Genomic DNA, 13,451 nt, shown 5'->3' with positions numbered 1-13,451 from the left:
GGTCTGTGTCTGTGTCTGCTCTGCATATGCTGAGTGGACACGGACCTGTCATCTGCCCGCTCCGCTCATTGTGGCCTGAGACCGATTAACACGTTACTAAAGTGGCCCTCGCACCTCAAAAGGTATACATATACATACATACACACATACTTTTTTATTTTTGAGGTGGGGGGGAAGTTGGGTGGGTTCCCACACTTTTTTCCCCAGGACTTGACCCCCGAATACAACCCATTCTCTTTGTCGAGTTTACCATTTTTGAAAGTGAAAGTAGAAGAAAATCCCACATTTTGGGATGTCCCCAGAAAAGTAATAGAGGGAAAATCTTCCAATGGGGACACTAGTTCTGGTGACCTGGAGGTCTCCAAGGAATTCCCATAGTTTGCATGGATATTTCTCACTTCCTATTTGGCTGGGACAGGAAGTCAAGGAATGTCTCCACAACAGGACACTGATGGAGATAAAAAAATCTGACAGGGGGTATATAACACTGCCTTGCTCTATCCAAAATGAAAAAAAAAGTTTTGCCTATAGTTCTACTTTAAGTGGGTCCCCTCCCTGTATCAAATTTCAAAGTCAATTCCCTTAGTGATACAAATTAGTAATTGCATTCACAGCAGTCATATACTGGTCCCCAAACTCTATGTTCTAATTTTATCCAAAATCATCTGCTGGGTTCTATTGCTGTCACTGATGATGATCATAGATATGCCTTTCCTTGTCCATCATATTCAGTCTTTCCCATCCCCAGTGGTCCAGAGGACGGGGTCTGTTCTACATCATAATATTCTTCTCTCTTCAGCTGCCGCGATCCATTGTCAATGTGGTCCAGCTGCTCCAAATCCACAAACTCCGTCAGCTCAATGATAACAGCCTGGGATGTATCCTGCAAAGGTGAGATGCCGCCACTGTTAGTTTGTCATCCAATATTCCTCTACAGGTCATGGCCATCTGTTTAGGGTCGCCATCTGTCCTAACCATTAAAGTGTATGCAGTGGCGGCTGGTGCTAAACCTTTTTTTGGAGGGGGGGCGGCAAACAAGCTCCCCCCCCAGGTCTACACTCACTCCACCACAATCGCCAGGCCACAGCTTCCTCGGCTTCTCCTCCTGGCTAACCCCATCCTCCTCCTGTCCTGATTGGCTGGGAGGAAAACCCGGAAGACAATAGCGAACATTGACTCACTAGTGTTACAAGTGGTGGGTTCATTGTGCCCTAAGCCCAACCTTTTTCAAGCCAATTAGAGCCTCAGGCTCTAATCATGTGGCTTGAAATAAAAAAACTCATAAAACCCTTAAGTCTGGTGTCCCGCATGCAAACTAGGGGGGCGGCGCCCCTGCAACCCTTATGGACTAGCTGCTCCTTAGTGTATGTAAGGACAAATTTACTGGTATTTAAGTGTAGATAGAGCAACGAGGGGTTAGTCCCTCTGCCAAGTTGTATTTTGGACTTTGGAACTATTTTGGACTTTTGGTGGCCATTATCATCAGTACTGGTGGGAAATGGGACAATTTTAGATTTATCATGAGAGCAAGAGGGGAATAATGACATTGGCCATATGTCCATATTAGATGAATTACATTGACCTAATACAGCCGTAAGTCATTGAGTCAACATGGCCATGTGGCTATACTAGATCAATGACATCGACCTAATATGGCTATACTAGATCAATGCCATTGACCTAATATGGCCATTATACCATGGCTGCCTCTTTGTTTATGTGCAGCTGGGAAAGTCTGGGCCACAGCTGATTGGCTTGGAAATTACAGCTCACTTTTGGGTTTTGACCGAGCCCAAGCTCATCATCACTAATGACAACTAAGATGGGAACTCCTTTAACTTTGGGGAGATTCTTCATACATCCTGTTTTGTCTCTTAAGAGATAGAAAAATTATGGATAATCTCTCCAGAAGGACATACATGGCAAAGAAAAAAAACCCTGATGGCGTCTGTAACTTTTCCTTACTCTATCCAAAACCCCCCCAAAAAAGTTTGGGCTCTACATACCATTTAAATATCCAATTATATATATGTATAATGTACTGTATATGTGTGTGTTTTCGAATATATTAGAAGAATGATGTTAGACGTTACTTTCTGTTGACAATGGCAAGATATGGTATGACCAGGCAGAGGTACGGTGGGGAGGAGAGAGCCAGAAGATGTTCCATCCATCACATTCCACTTGTGTTCCTCACCACAGGTCCTTCTGCTCCTGTGTGGTGAAACCAAAAGAAAATTCTACGGAGTTGCTGGAGATCATAGAACAGAATCAGCTGTTCCAGGTAAATTTTCCATTGTACCTTCATCTGATCACACTAATATTATCAAAGAACCCCTGAACACCACATAGAAGGAGGCCCACTGAGCATTGTCGTTTTTGTATGTGGTCATGCTGCTCTAGCATCTCATCTGTTCTCTTTCTGTCCGCTCCCTCATATTTTCTCTCTCCACTGAGGAAAACTGTTACTTCTATATCATACAAAAACATTTTAGAAAATTGCACTCTTCCAAGTGTGGTAACAGGCTGGGAAAGATATCTTCCTGGTGCAGCATGACTGTGCTCCTGTGTACAAAGCCAGCTCCATAAACACATGGTTTGACCAGTTCAGACGCTCCATAAAGACATGGTTTGACCAGTTCAGACACTCCATAAAGACATAGTTTGACCAGTTCAGACACTCCATAAAGACATGGTTTGACCAGTTCAGATGCTCCATAAAGACATGGTTTGACCAGTTCGGACCAACTCCATAATGACATAGTTTGCCCATTTTGGACCAGCTCCATAAAGACAAGGTTTCTCCAGTTTGGACCAGCTCCATATAGGCATGGTTTCTCCAGTTTGGACCAGCTCCATAAAGGCATGGTTTGACCAGTTCGGACCAACTCCATAATGACATAGTTTGCCCATTTTGGACCAGCTCCATAAAGACATGGTTTGACCAGTTCGGACCAGCTTCATATAGGCATGGTTTCTCCAGTTTGGACCAGCTCCATAAAGGCATGGTTTGACCAGTTCGGACCAACTCCATAATGACATAGTTTGCCCATTTTGGACCAGCTCCATAAAGACATGGTTTGACCAGTTCGGACCAGCTTCATATAGGCATGGTTTCTCCAGTTTGGACCAGCTCCATAAAGGCATGGTTTGACCAGTTCGGACCAGCTCCATAAAGACATGGTTTGACCTGTTGGGACCAGCTCCATAAAAACATGGTTTGACCAGTTTGGACCAGCTCCATAAAGCCATGGTTTCACCAGTTCAGACCAGCTCCATAAAGACATGGTTTGACTAGTTCCAACCAGCGTCATAAAGACATGGTTTGACCAGTTCGGACCAGCCCCATTAGGACATGGTTTCACCAGTTTGGACCAGCTCCATAAAGGCATGGTTTGACCAGTTCCGACCAGCTCCATAAAGACATGGTTTGACCAGTTCGGACCAGCCCCATTAAGACATGGTTTCACCAGTTTGGACCAGCTCCATAAAGGCATGGTTTGACCAGTTCGGACCAGCTCCAAAAAGACATGGTTTGACTAGTTCCAACCAGCGTCATAAAGACATGGTTTGACCAGTTCAGACCAGCCCCATTAAGACATAGTTTGACCAGTTTGGACTAGCTTCATAAAGACATGGTTTGACCAGTTTGGAGCAGCGGAGCTTACACTGTAATGTTCAACCACAGCCAAACACTCACTTGTTATTATACATTTATATAGCTCTAACATATTCCGCAGTGCTGTACTGGGAACACTGAGCCAGTCCCATCAGTCTCTGTGCCTGAGGAGCTTACATTTTAACGTTACCTCACAGTCACTCACATTACTATTATACATTTATATAGCTCTGACATATACCACAGTGCTGTACAGAGAACACCGAGCCAGTCACATCAGTCTCTGCACCAGAAGAGCTTACACTCTAATGTCCTTGCTACAGTAACACACTATTATTAGTATTATTATTATCATTAATATACATTTATATAGCTTTAACATATACCGCAGTGCTGTACAGAGATCACTGAGCCATTCATATAAGTTTCTGTACCATAGGAACTTACACTTTAAGGTCCCACTGCATTCACACACTATTTTACATTCATATAGTCTCCGACATATTCTTCAGAGCTGTACACAGACAATAATACATTCATATTCTATATAGTTTATAATATTTTGTGTCTACATCCTGCAGGAGAAGTTGGAAGATCTGATAGAGAAGTCGGGAAGATTTGATGGGAAGAGGGACTTTGCTGTCATTCTGCAACCCTTTCTGCAGCACGTAGAGCCGGCCATTGACCAGGTATGTGACATGTTACAGATGCACCATACTTTGCTGTAGTTTTTATTCATTGTTGTATCTTTGTGTTCATGTCATGTGACATCTACCAGGGAATCTGCTGGCCGTGCAACTGAGGTGTCACTTTTATCTTGCACAGAGCGGTCAGATTGACTATTCGTTCTTCGCCGTGGACTGTTTCCACCTGACCATCAAGGGTCATGAGCAGATGGCCAAGGCCCTGTGGAATAACATGGTAATGTATGGAAGGTTCTGGATATACAGATTGTATATTACTTCAGATAACATTTCATCTTCTCATTCACATTGTCATTTTCTGGTCCAGCTGCAACCGGTGGGGAAGAAGTCTCTGCTGGAAAGGTTTTCAGACAATATTGAGCCTCTGTGCCCGTCCAAGGTAAGACCCATGTACAGCAGCGCAGGGTATTTCACTAGATCGTTATTTTATAATATATATATATATATATATATATAGTATCTCACAAAAGTGAGTACACCCCTCACATTTTTGTAAATATTTTATTCTATCTTTTCATGTGACAACACTGAAGAAATGACACTTTGCTACAATGTAAAGTAGTGAGTGTACAGCTTGTATAACAGTGTCAATTTGCTGTCCCCTCAAAATAACTCAACACACAGCCAATAATGTCTAAACTGCTGGCAACAAAAGTGAGTACATCCCTAAGTGAAAATGTCCAAATTGTGCCCAAGGTGTCAATATTTTGTGTGGTCACCATTATTTTCCAGCACTGCCTTAACCCTTTTGGGCATGGAGTTCACCAGAGATTCACAGGTTGCCACTGGAATCCTCTTCCACTCCTCTATGATGACATCACCTTCCATTTGAGGATGCCCTGCAGATGCTCAATAGGGTTTAGGCTACATTCACATCTAGGCACTGCTTTTTTTTCAGGCGTTTTTTTGGGCATTTTACAGCTGCTTTTCCAGCATTTTTGTGCAGGCATTTTTAGGTTGACAAGTGACCGCTGAAAAAAAAAAAATCCTGTAATCTGCCAAAAAAGATGTTCATGTACTTTTTTGAGTGACAGCGTTTTGCTTAAGGCTACATAACGCTCAAATGTGAACAGGGGCTATTGAAATAAATGGAATTTGTTTTGTTGGGCATTTTTAGAGCTAAGGCTTAGAGCAGAAAATTGCTCAAAAACGCCTAGATGTTGAGAGAGCCTCAGACTCCATTTACACCTTAGCGTATCTTTTTCAGGTGTTTTTTTCAGGCGTTTTTCAGGCATTTGTTCAGGCGTTTTTTGCAGGTGTTTGGAGGCAGGCATTCACATCTAACAAAAGTGCTTGTAATCTTCCAAAAAAAGAAGCTCATGTACTTTTTTGAGCTTCAGGCGTTTTGCTTCAGGCGACAAAACATTGTGAACAAGGGCCATTGAAATGAATGAGATTTTGCTTGTTGGGCATTTTGAGACTTCAGAGATTAGTGTTTAAGGAGCTGAAAAAGGCTCAGGTGTGAACAGGGCCTTAGGTCTGGAGTCATGCTTGGCCAGTCCATCAACTTTACCCTCAGCTTCCTTAGCAAGGCAGTGGTTGTCTTGGAGATGTGTTTAGGGCCGTTATCATGTTGGAATACTGTCCTGTGGCCCAGTCTCAGTATGTCACAGTGCATGTTGGCATTCATGGTTCCCTCAATGAACTGTAGCTCCCCAGTGCCGGCAGCACTCACGCAGCCCCAGACCATGACACTCCCACCACCATTCTTGACTGTAGGCAAGACACACTTGGTTGCCGCCACACACGCTTGACACCATCTGAAACAAATAATTTTATCTTGGTCTTATCAGACCACAGGACATGGTTCCAGTAATCCATGTCCTTAGTCTGCTTGTCTTCAGCAAACAGTTTGCAGGCTTTCTTGTGCATCATCTTTAGAAGAGGCTTCCTTCTGGGACAACAGCCATGCAGACCAATTTGATGCAGAGTGCTGCGTATGGTCTGAGCACTGACAGGCTGACCCCCACCCCTTCAACCTCAGCCGCAATGCTGGCAGCACTCATACATCTATTTCCCAAAGACAACCTCTGGATATGATGCTGAGCACGTGCACTCAATTTCTTTGGTCAACCATGGCGAGGCCTGTTCTGAGTGGAACCTGTCCTTTTAAACTGCTGTATGGTCTTGGCCACCGTGCTGCAGCTCAGTTTCAGGGTATTGGCAATCTTCTTATAGCCTAGGCCATCTTTATGTGGAGCAACAATTCTTTTTTCAGATTCTTAGAGAGTTCTTTGCCATGAGGTGCCATGTTGAACTTCCAGTGACCAGTATGAGAGAGTGAGAGCAATAACACCAAATTTAAATACACCTGCTCCCCATTCACACCTAAGACCTTGTAACACTAATGAGTCACATAACACTGGGGAGGGAAATTGGTTAATTGGGCCCAAGTAGGACATTTTCACTTAGGGGTGTACTCACTTTTGTTGCCAGCAATTTAAGACATTAATGGCTGTGTGTTGAGTTATTTTGAGGGGACAGCAAATTTACACTGTTATACAAGCTGTACACTCACTACTTTGCACTGGGGAGCTACAGTTCAATGAGGGAACCATGAATGCCAACATGTACTGTGACATATTGAAGCAGAGCATGATCCCCTCCCTTCGGAGATTGGGCCGCAGGCATAGGCGTGCGCACAGTGTGTGCCGGGTGTGCCTGGGCACACCCTAATCACCTAGGGCACATTAGTACTATCGCTCTGTTTGCCAGTGAGGAGATGGGAAAGATCTCCCTCGGACCTGCTCTGCCATAAGAGAAGTGCCACACACTTCTATTTCACTTTGCCAGCAGGGAGAGTAATGTACTGGGGCCATATACATGTAGGCAAACACATGCATGTGTATTTAAACTTTGGGGTGCACACCCTAATGCAATAGGCTGCGCACACCTATGGCCGCAGGGCAGTATTCCAACATGATAACGACCCCAAACACACCTCCAAGATGACCACTGCCTTGCTTAAGAAGCTGAGGGTAAAGGTGATGGACTGGCCAAGCATGTCTCTAGACCTAAACCCTATTGAGCATCTGTGGGGCATCTTCAAACACAAGGTGGAGGAGTGCAAGGTCTCTAACATCAACCAGCTCCGTGATGTCATCATGGAGGAGTGGAAGAGGACTCCATTGGCAACCTGTGTTGCTCTGGTGAACTCCATGCCCAAGAGGATTAAGGCAGTGTTGGAAAATAATGGTGGCCACACAAAATATTGACACTTTGGGCCCAATTTGGACATTTTTACTTAGGGGTGTACTCACTTTTGTTGCCCGCGGTTTAGACATTAATGGCTGTGTGTCGAGTTATTTTGAGGGGACAGAAAATTTACACTGTTATACAAGCTGTACACTCACTACTTTACATTGTAGCAAAGTGTCATTTCTTCAGTGTTGTCACATGAAAAGATATAATAAAATATTTACATAAATGTGAGGGGTGTACTCACTTGTGTGAGATACTGTAGATATAGATATACTGTAGATTATATATATATATATATATATATATATATATATATATATATATATATATATATATATATCTTTTTTTTAAGCAGAGGCCCTGGAGAATAAAATGGCTGTAACATAATTTTTTATGTTGGGCGATATTTGCGCAGTGGTTTATTAAACACAAATTTTCAGTAAATATACTTAAACAAATGTTAGGCATTGCACGGCATTTTCTTAACAAACCTTTTTCTCTGCATTTTAAAAAAAAAAAAGAAATTTTAGTACACAAATACTCATTATTTGGTAAAACATAAAAGATTTTGTTACACCGAGTAAATAGATGCCTAACATGTCACTCTTTAAAATTGACCATGGGGCCATGGCCTGATTGTACTTTTGTACTATTGTGATCTTTTCTTAAAACTCAATAAAAATATTGAAATCTAAAATTGACCATGGAATGGCACAAACGACAGTACCTTAAAATCTTTCCGATTGTCCAGGAGAGCCCAGTTATAATGGCGGGAGGGGGGAACCCCTTCCACCACTTGGAAAAGTGTATAGCCACTTGGATCACTTTTACCGTTTAGGAAATCCCTGGCAGACAAAAATGATATCTCGATCATTATTGCAGCCACAGCGATGACCGAGATATCACCCTTCCTGTCCAAAGACAAATATACTGTATAAAAGGAGAACAGAGTTGCACTAAAAATGGTTATTAAACATGCCAAATATTTAAAATGGAAGCAAACCAAGTGAACCTAAGACTACAAAGGTTGCAATATAAAAGTTCCAAATAAATTTTGAGCTCAAAAGTGCTGGATCATAAATGGTTCACCTTCAAAGTTTCACGCAGCCCACATCCACCACCGCGTGCAGCAGACCACCAGAGATACCTCCACCTTAGATGTAAAAAATGCCTGCTTACCGGCAGTACTGGACCTCTAACCCAGTCTTTTTCAACCAGGGTGCTGAGGCACCCTGGGATGCCTTGAGGTCTTTTCAGGTGTGCCTTGGCAAAATACCTAAAAATTGCCCAGAAATTGTATACAAGCCGGCTTGTGGATGAAGGCTACCTTTTAAATACACTGAGTCAAGAAGAAGAAGAAAAACATAGGAATGCTGGTCAGAAACAGTATGTAAATGTGTATTTGCTTTAGGAGAATAAATCCCCTCTAATGGCGGGTGTCCTACTTGGACATGTGGATGTTGCTGCATTATGTAAAACTATTAGAATAGGTGTTACTTGAGACTGCCCATAATTTTTAAAGGGTGCCTCGAGATTGTCCATAATTTTTAAAGAGTGCCTTGACTGAAAAAAGGTTGAGAAACACTGGTGTAACCACAAGAGGCCAGCAACACTTTTTGGCTGATTACCCTGCCAGGGCCTTGAGATGATATTCCTGCAGACTTTCACTATACTGTAAAATCAGGCATCCGGCTGGAATATCTGTGTTTTCAAGCTCAAAGACAAAAGGATGCTCCACATATGGTAAAATCCAAGTAACATTTATTTAAAAGTAACAAAATTGAACTCACATTAAAGAAGATTAAAAGAGCATTAAATCTCTTGCCGGCCGGTGTTCTTTCAGAAAACCCTACCCCATCAGATTTCCCTACCTACGTCATTTTCGGTGCAGGCTCGTCATGCACCAGCTGTAGCTGCGTCACACGTCCTACTGTGCATGCACGGAATAGGTAGGGAATTTTGATAACATCGTAAGGGGGTGAGGCAAAAGTCCTACTGCGCATGAGCGTGCGCACCAACGGATCGGGTAGCGGCATCTCTTATAACAAACATCCATCCGATCTCCATGGCATACACTGCACCGAGCCAACAATGGGACAATCCTATTCCCTACCCACACGCGCATGCCCACTGTCTAATTGTCGGGTTGGCGCAGTGTAGGGCATGGAGATCGGATTGTCGGGCCGCTGCAGTGTCGGCACGGCGCAGTGTCAGGTCAGCGCAGTGCAGGCCATGGAGATTGGATGGATGTTTGTTATCAGAGATTCCGCTGCCCGACCCGTTGGTGCGCATGCGCCGTCGCATGCACACTAGGACTTTTGCCTGACCCTTGCGATGTTATCAAAATGCCCTACCTATTCTGCGCATGCGCAGTACGACTTGTGACGCGGCTACAGCTGATTCATGACGTAGCCACAGCTGAGCCGCAACCGGAAATGACGGAGGTATGGAATTCTGATAGGGTATGGTATTCTGACAGAACAACGGCACATAAACAAACACCCGCACTTTCGGTACTCATGGTCAGCGATGACAATGACATTTGTAGGAATGTATTGATGTCCGTTTTTCATCCGTCAACTGAGGGATGAAAAATGGACAAATGGCCAGCATGTGTGAAAGGGGCCTACCTAAAGGTATTTTTTTATTGATAGATTGGAAAAGGAATTGGAACACCAGTCAGATTCTTATCCCTGTCCGTCCCCATTAGGGAGATCCACCCTCTTTATTTTCTTTTTTACTACTATCAGCAAGAGTAAAAATGCCAAATTTAGCCAAAACCGGAAGTGAGTGGAAATCCATCTAAAGTGAGTGAATCCATAGTTGTCACCAGGGAATGGAAGATTCCTCCTCTATTCCCGTTTTGGCCACAACTGTTTGGGCTATGGGATAGAAGGCAAAGGGAAATCTCCCCAATGGGAAACAGATCCTAAATCAAGAAAAATAAAAAAAAATCTGACAGGGGTTATAATAACCCTCCGCTATGCTATCCAAAATTAAAAAAGGGGTTGACTTTAGTTCCACTTTAACAATTTTGTGGGATGGACTTGGATATCTAAATTTAAAAGGAGTTAGAAAATCCGCGCTAAGGAATAGATTAAGGCTGCAGCCTACCTCAAGATACAGCCCAGAGGGTTGTAGTCAATAAATAAGGGGAGGGTGAGGTGAATGGCACTGCCTCTCAATTGGTAGATAAGGGCACTGTACACAAATGTTATAAGCAGGGGAATCCAGAACACATGTAATCGTATTACCACTTCTAACACCACATTTAATATGATCAATACATATGAATAAATAATTGTTAAAAAGTGCAAAACGTGCAACAAGTATCACTTCACGGTGTAGACAGTAAATACATTTAATTAGTAGATGTAAAAAAAAAAAAAATATATATATATATATATAGTGTAACGGAACAGGGCACCCCTGACTGGGTACCTCCGTTGACAGATGCTCCTAGTGCTTCCCGAAGGCTCCAAGCACTCCACCAGACACTGTAACCACTCCAGACCCCATGAACCGCCGCAGCTTGGTTAGGGTCTCGCCGTCTCCTACCCACCCTGGACCTATGACAAGGCTCCAGGTTTCCATGGGTGAACCTCTCTTTCCCCAGAGAGTGCAGCAGAACAAGCTCTTACACAATCTCTTACAAGAGCATAGTGATTATCCAAGGGAGTATGGAAGACCATAGCAATCCCTTGCAGCGTATTCCCCCAATAAGAGACAGGACTCTAGATTGAGGGTGAACTAACTCTAGAACAACTTTATTGAACAGACTTATATACAGTTTTCACCCACAAGGTTACCACCCAGGTGGACCTTGTTGAAGACTGGACGTACCATTCACCATCCAATGGGAACAGAGCTTTACACTCTCATACAGTGTACACAAAAATATACAATGTGGGACAATCCCCCCTCCCCCTTAGCATCCAATCCACATACCTATATACATCCCATAATAAATTTCTCTTAAGGCAGACAGACAGAACAATGGGAGGTCATTAACACTTAACAATGAGACAGGGCAATCCACATTCCCTCCCAATACACAACAAAAGGAAAACCTGTCTGACATTGAAAGATATGTAATATACACAGCATTTAGGAAGAACAGATTTCATGGCAAATGGGAATAAATCTTTATATTCCTATATGGAGATATTGCTGGCAAATATGACCGTCCCATCCGAAGCAATTCAAACCATTAATTATCTGTTTAACTTCCAGTGACTGTGAATACTGTCACATATAGTATATAAGTATAAAGTGCTTAGTGGGAGGTGACACCTTTGAGAAATAAAAAATATCCAAAGTGCATCAATAAGTGATCAATAAATATGCCAGCTGATAAGAAAAATATCTATATCTGTGAGTGAGCACAACACCTGTGAATTAAACGGAATTATTATATCCAATGGATATGTAATAATGAATATACAAGCCTCTGGGCTGGTGGATATGCCATTCACCCCGGGCCGGATTAAGAGCATCATGGGCTTGGTGCTGAGGATTTTGAAGGGCCTTAAGGGCCGTGCCTTGGCATGCACCCAGAGGAGGAAGGGTGCAGCCATGCATGCCTAATTCAACATGGGATGCTGTCTCTGAAGCCCATAAACACATCCATGCATCGGCAACTGTCCCTCCTTGTCCGGCCTTCGTGCTGTGTGGGGAGGTTCTGAGGGAGCTGCCTGGGGAAGCGAGCATAGAAGCCAGACTTCTGTGTTTACAAGTGACAGAAGAGCGGTAACAGTGAATATGGCCAACCCGGGGCCTATATTAAGGTAGGGGCCTGGAGCTGCAGCTCCAATAGCCCCTATGTTAATCTGGCCCTGCATTCACCTCACCACCCCCTTACTTATTTATTGGATATCTAAATTTGTTCTGTTTCCTTTTTCTGTCTCAATGCTTAATATTAAAAAACTTTAATATATTTTGCAGGAACATCCATACATCTATACCAGGAGGCCAGAGAACACAGAGGACAGAGAAGACACAGAGGATGAAAAGAATGTCAATGGGGCATCCAGTGTCCCCGTAGGATCCCGCGTACTGACTGCCCTATGTCTGCTTATTCTCATTGACCTGCTTGGCGCCTCCAGCTGATCCAGTGCAGGATGAGGACAGAATCGCTGTAATATATGATAATTATTATAAGTCACAGAATCTGACCTTATTCTGGATCTACAACTTATTGTGTGGAAGATAATCCGGGACAATTGTCCCACATACTCTCAGATCAGGAATCTGTAATAAAGAAATACGTATAATTAGAGAGATCCTTCTTCTTTACGGTTAGGAAGGGGGTGCAGAACAATATGTGAGTCCGGTCATCCCCAAAGGGACTTTGGTATAAAGAAAGATGAGAGAATTATTCAAGGAGCTGTGAATGCCTTCATAAGGTACTCTAGGGGGTTGATTTACTAAAGGCAACAAAGCTGTGCACTCTGCAATTTTCAGTTGCTCCAGAGCTTAGTAAATGAGTAGAAGCTCTGCTGAATTCCATCATCCGATCATGTGGAAGCAAAAATGCATTTTTTTAAAAAAAATTCCTTGCATGTGATTGGGTATTCTTTGCAAAGTAAAGCTTCACCTCATTTACTAAGCTCTGGAGCAACTGCACTTGCAGAGTGCACAGTCTATTTGCCTTTAGTGTATCTCTCCTTTCCCTGCAGAATATCTCTCCTTTCCCTGCAGAGTATCCCTCCTTTCTGTGCAGAGTGTCTTCCCTCTCCATGCAAAATATCTCTCCTCTCCCTGCAGAGTGCCTCTCATGTCTCCTCCTCTGTTCTCACCTATGGCATTTTTCTGTTACACATGAGAAGTATTTTTCCTCTCTCCTGACGGAGGATTCTGTAAAGTTTACATACCCCGGCAGAATTTATGTTTTCTTGGCCATTTTTCAGAGAATATGAATGATAACA

At 43.1% G+C, this 13,451-nt stretch overlaps 1 protein-coding gene across 1 annotated transcript in view; it reads left to right on the top strand.

The window, feature by feature from the left end:
* Positions 1–12,889, top strand: part of LOC309569450 (phospholipase B1, membrane-associated-like) — a gene marked incomplete at its 5' end in the record, with an annotated part of 37,788 nt that extends 24,899 nt beyond the window's left edge. The window contains 6 exons of the mRNA XM_082275289.1: positions 800–891; positions 2,203–2,284; positions 4,201–4,308; positions 4,445–4,540; positions 4,631–4,702; positions 12,469–12,889. Of these exons, the coding sequence (XP_082131415.1) occupies positions 800–891; positions 2,203–2,284; positions 4,201–4,308; positions 4,445–4,540; positions 4,631–4,702; positions 12,469–12,633 (615 nt within the window). The 3' untranslated portion in view covers positions 12,634–12,889. The remainder of the gene's footprint in view (positions 1–799; positions 892–2,202; positions 2,285–4,200; positions 4,309–4,444; positions 4,541–4,630; positions 4,703–12,468) is intronic.
* Positions 12,890–13,451: the final 562 nt, after the last annotated feature.

This window comes from Pelophylax lessonae (assembly GCF_965119305.1).
Source record: "Pelophylax lessonae genome assembly, chromosome: 13".
Classification (NCBI taxonomy): Eukaryota; Metazoa; Chordata; class Amphibia; order Anura; family Ranidae; genus Pelophylax; species Pelophylax lessonae.
This window is presented reverse-complemented; position numbering and strand designations above follow the sequence as displayed.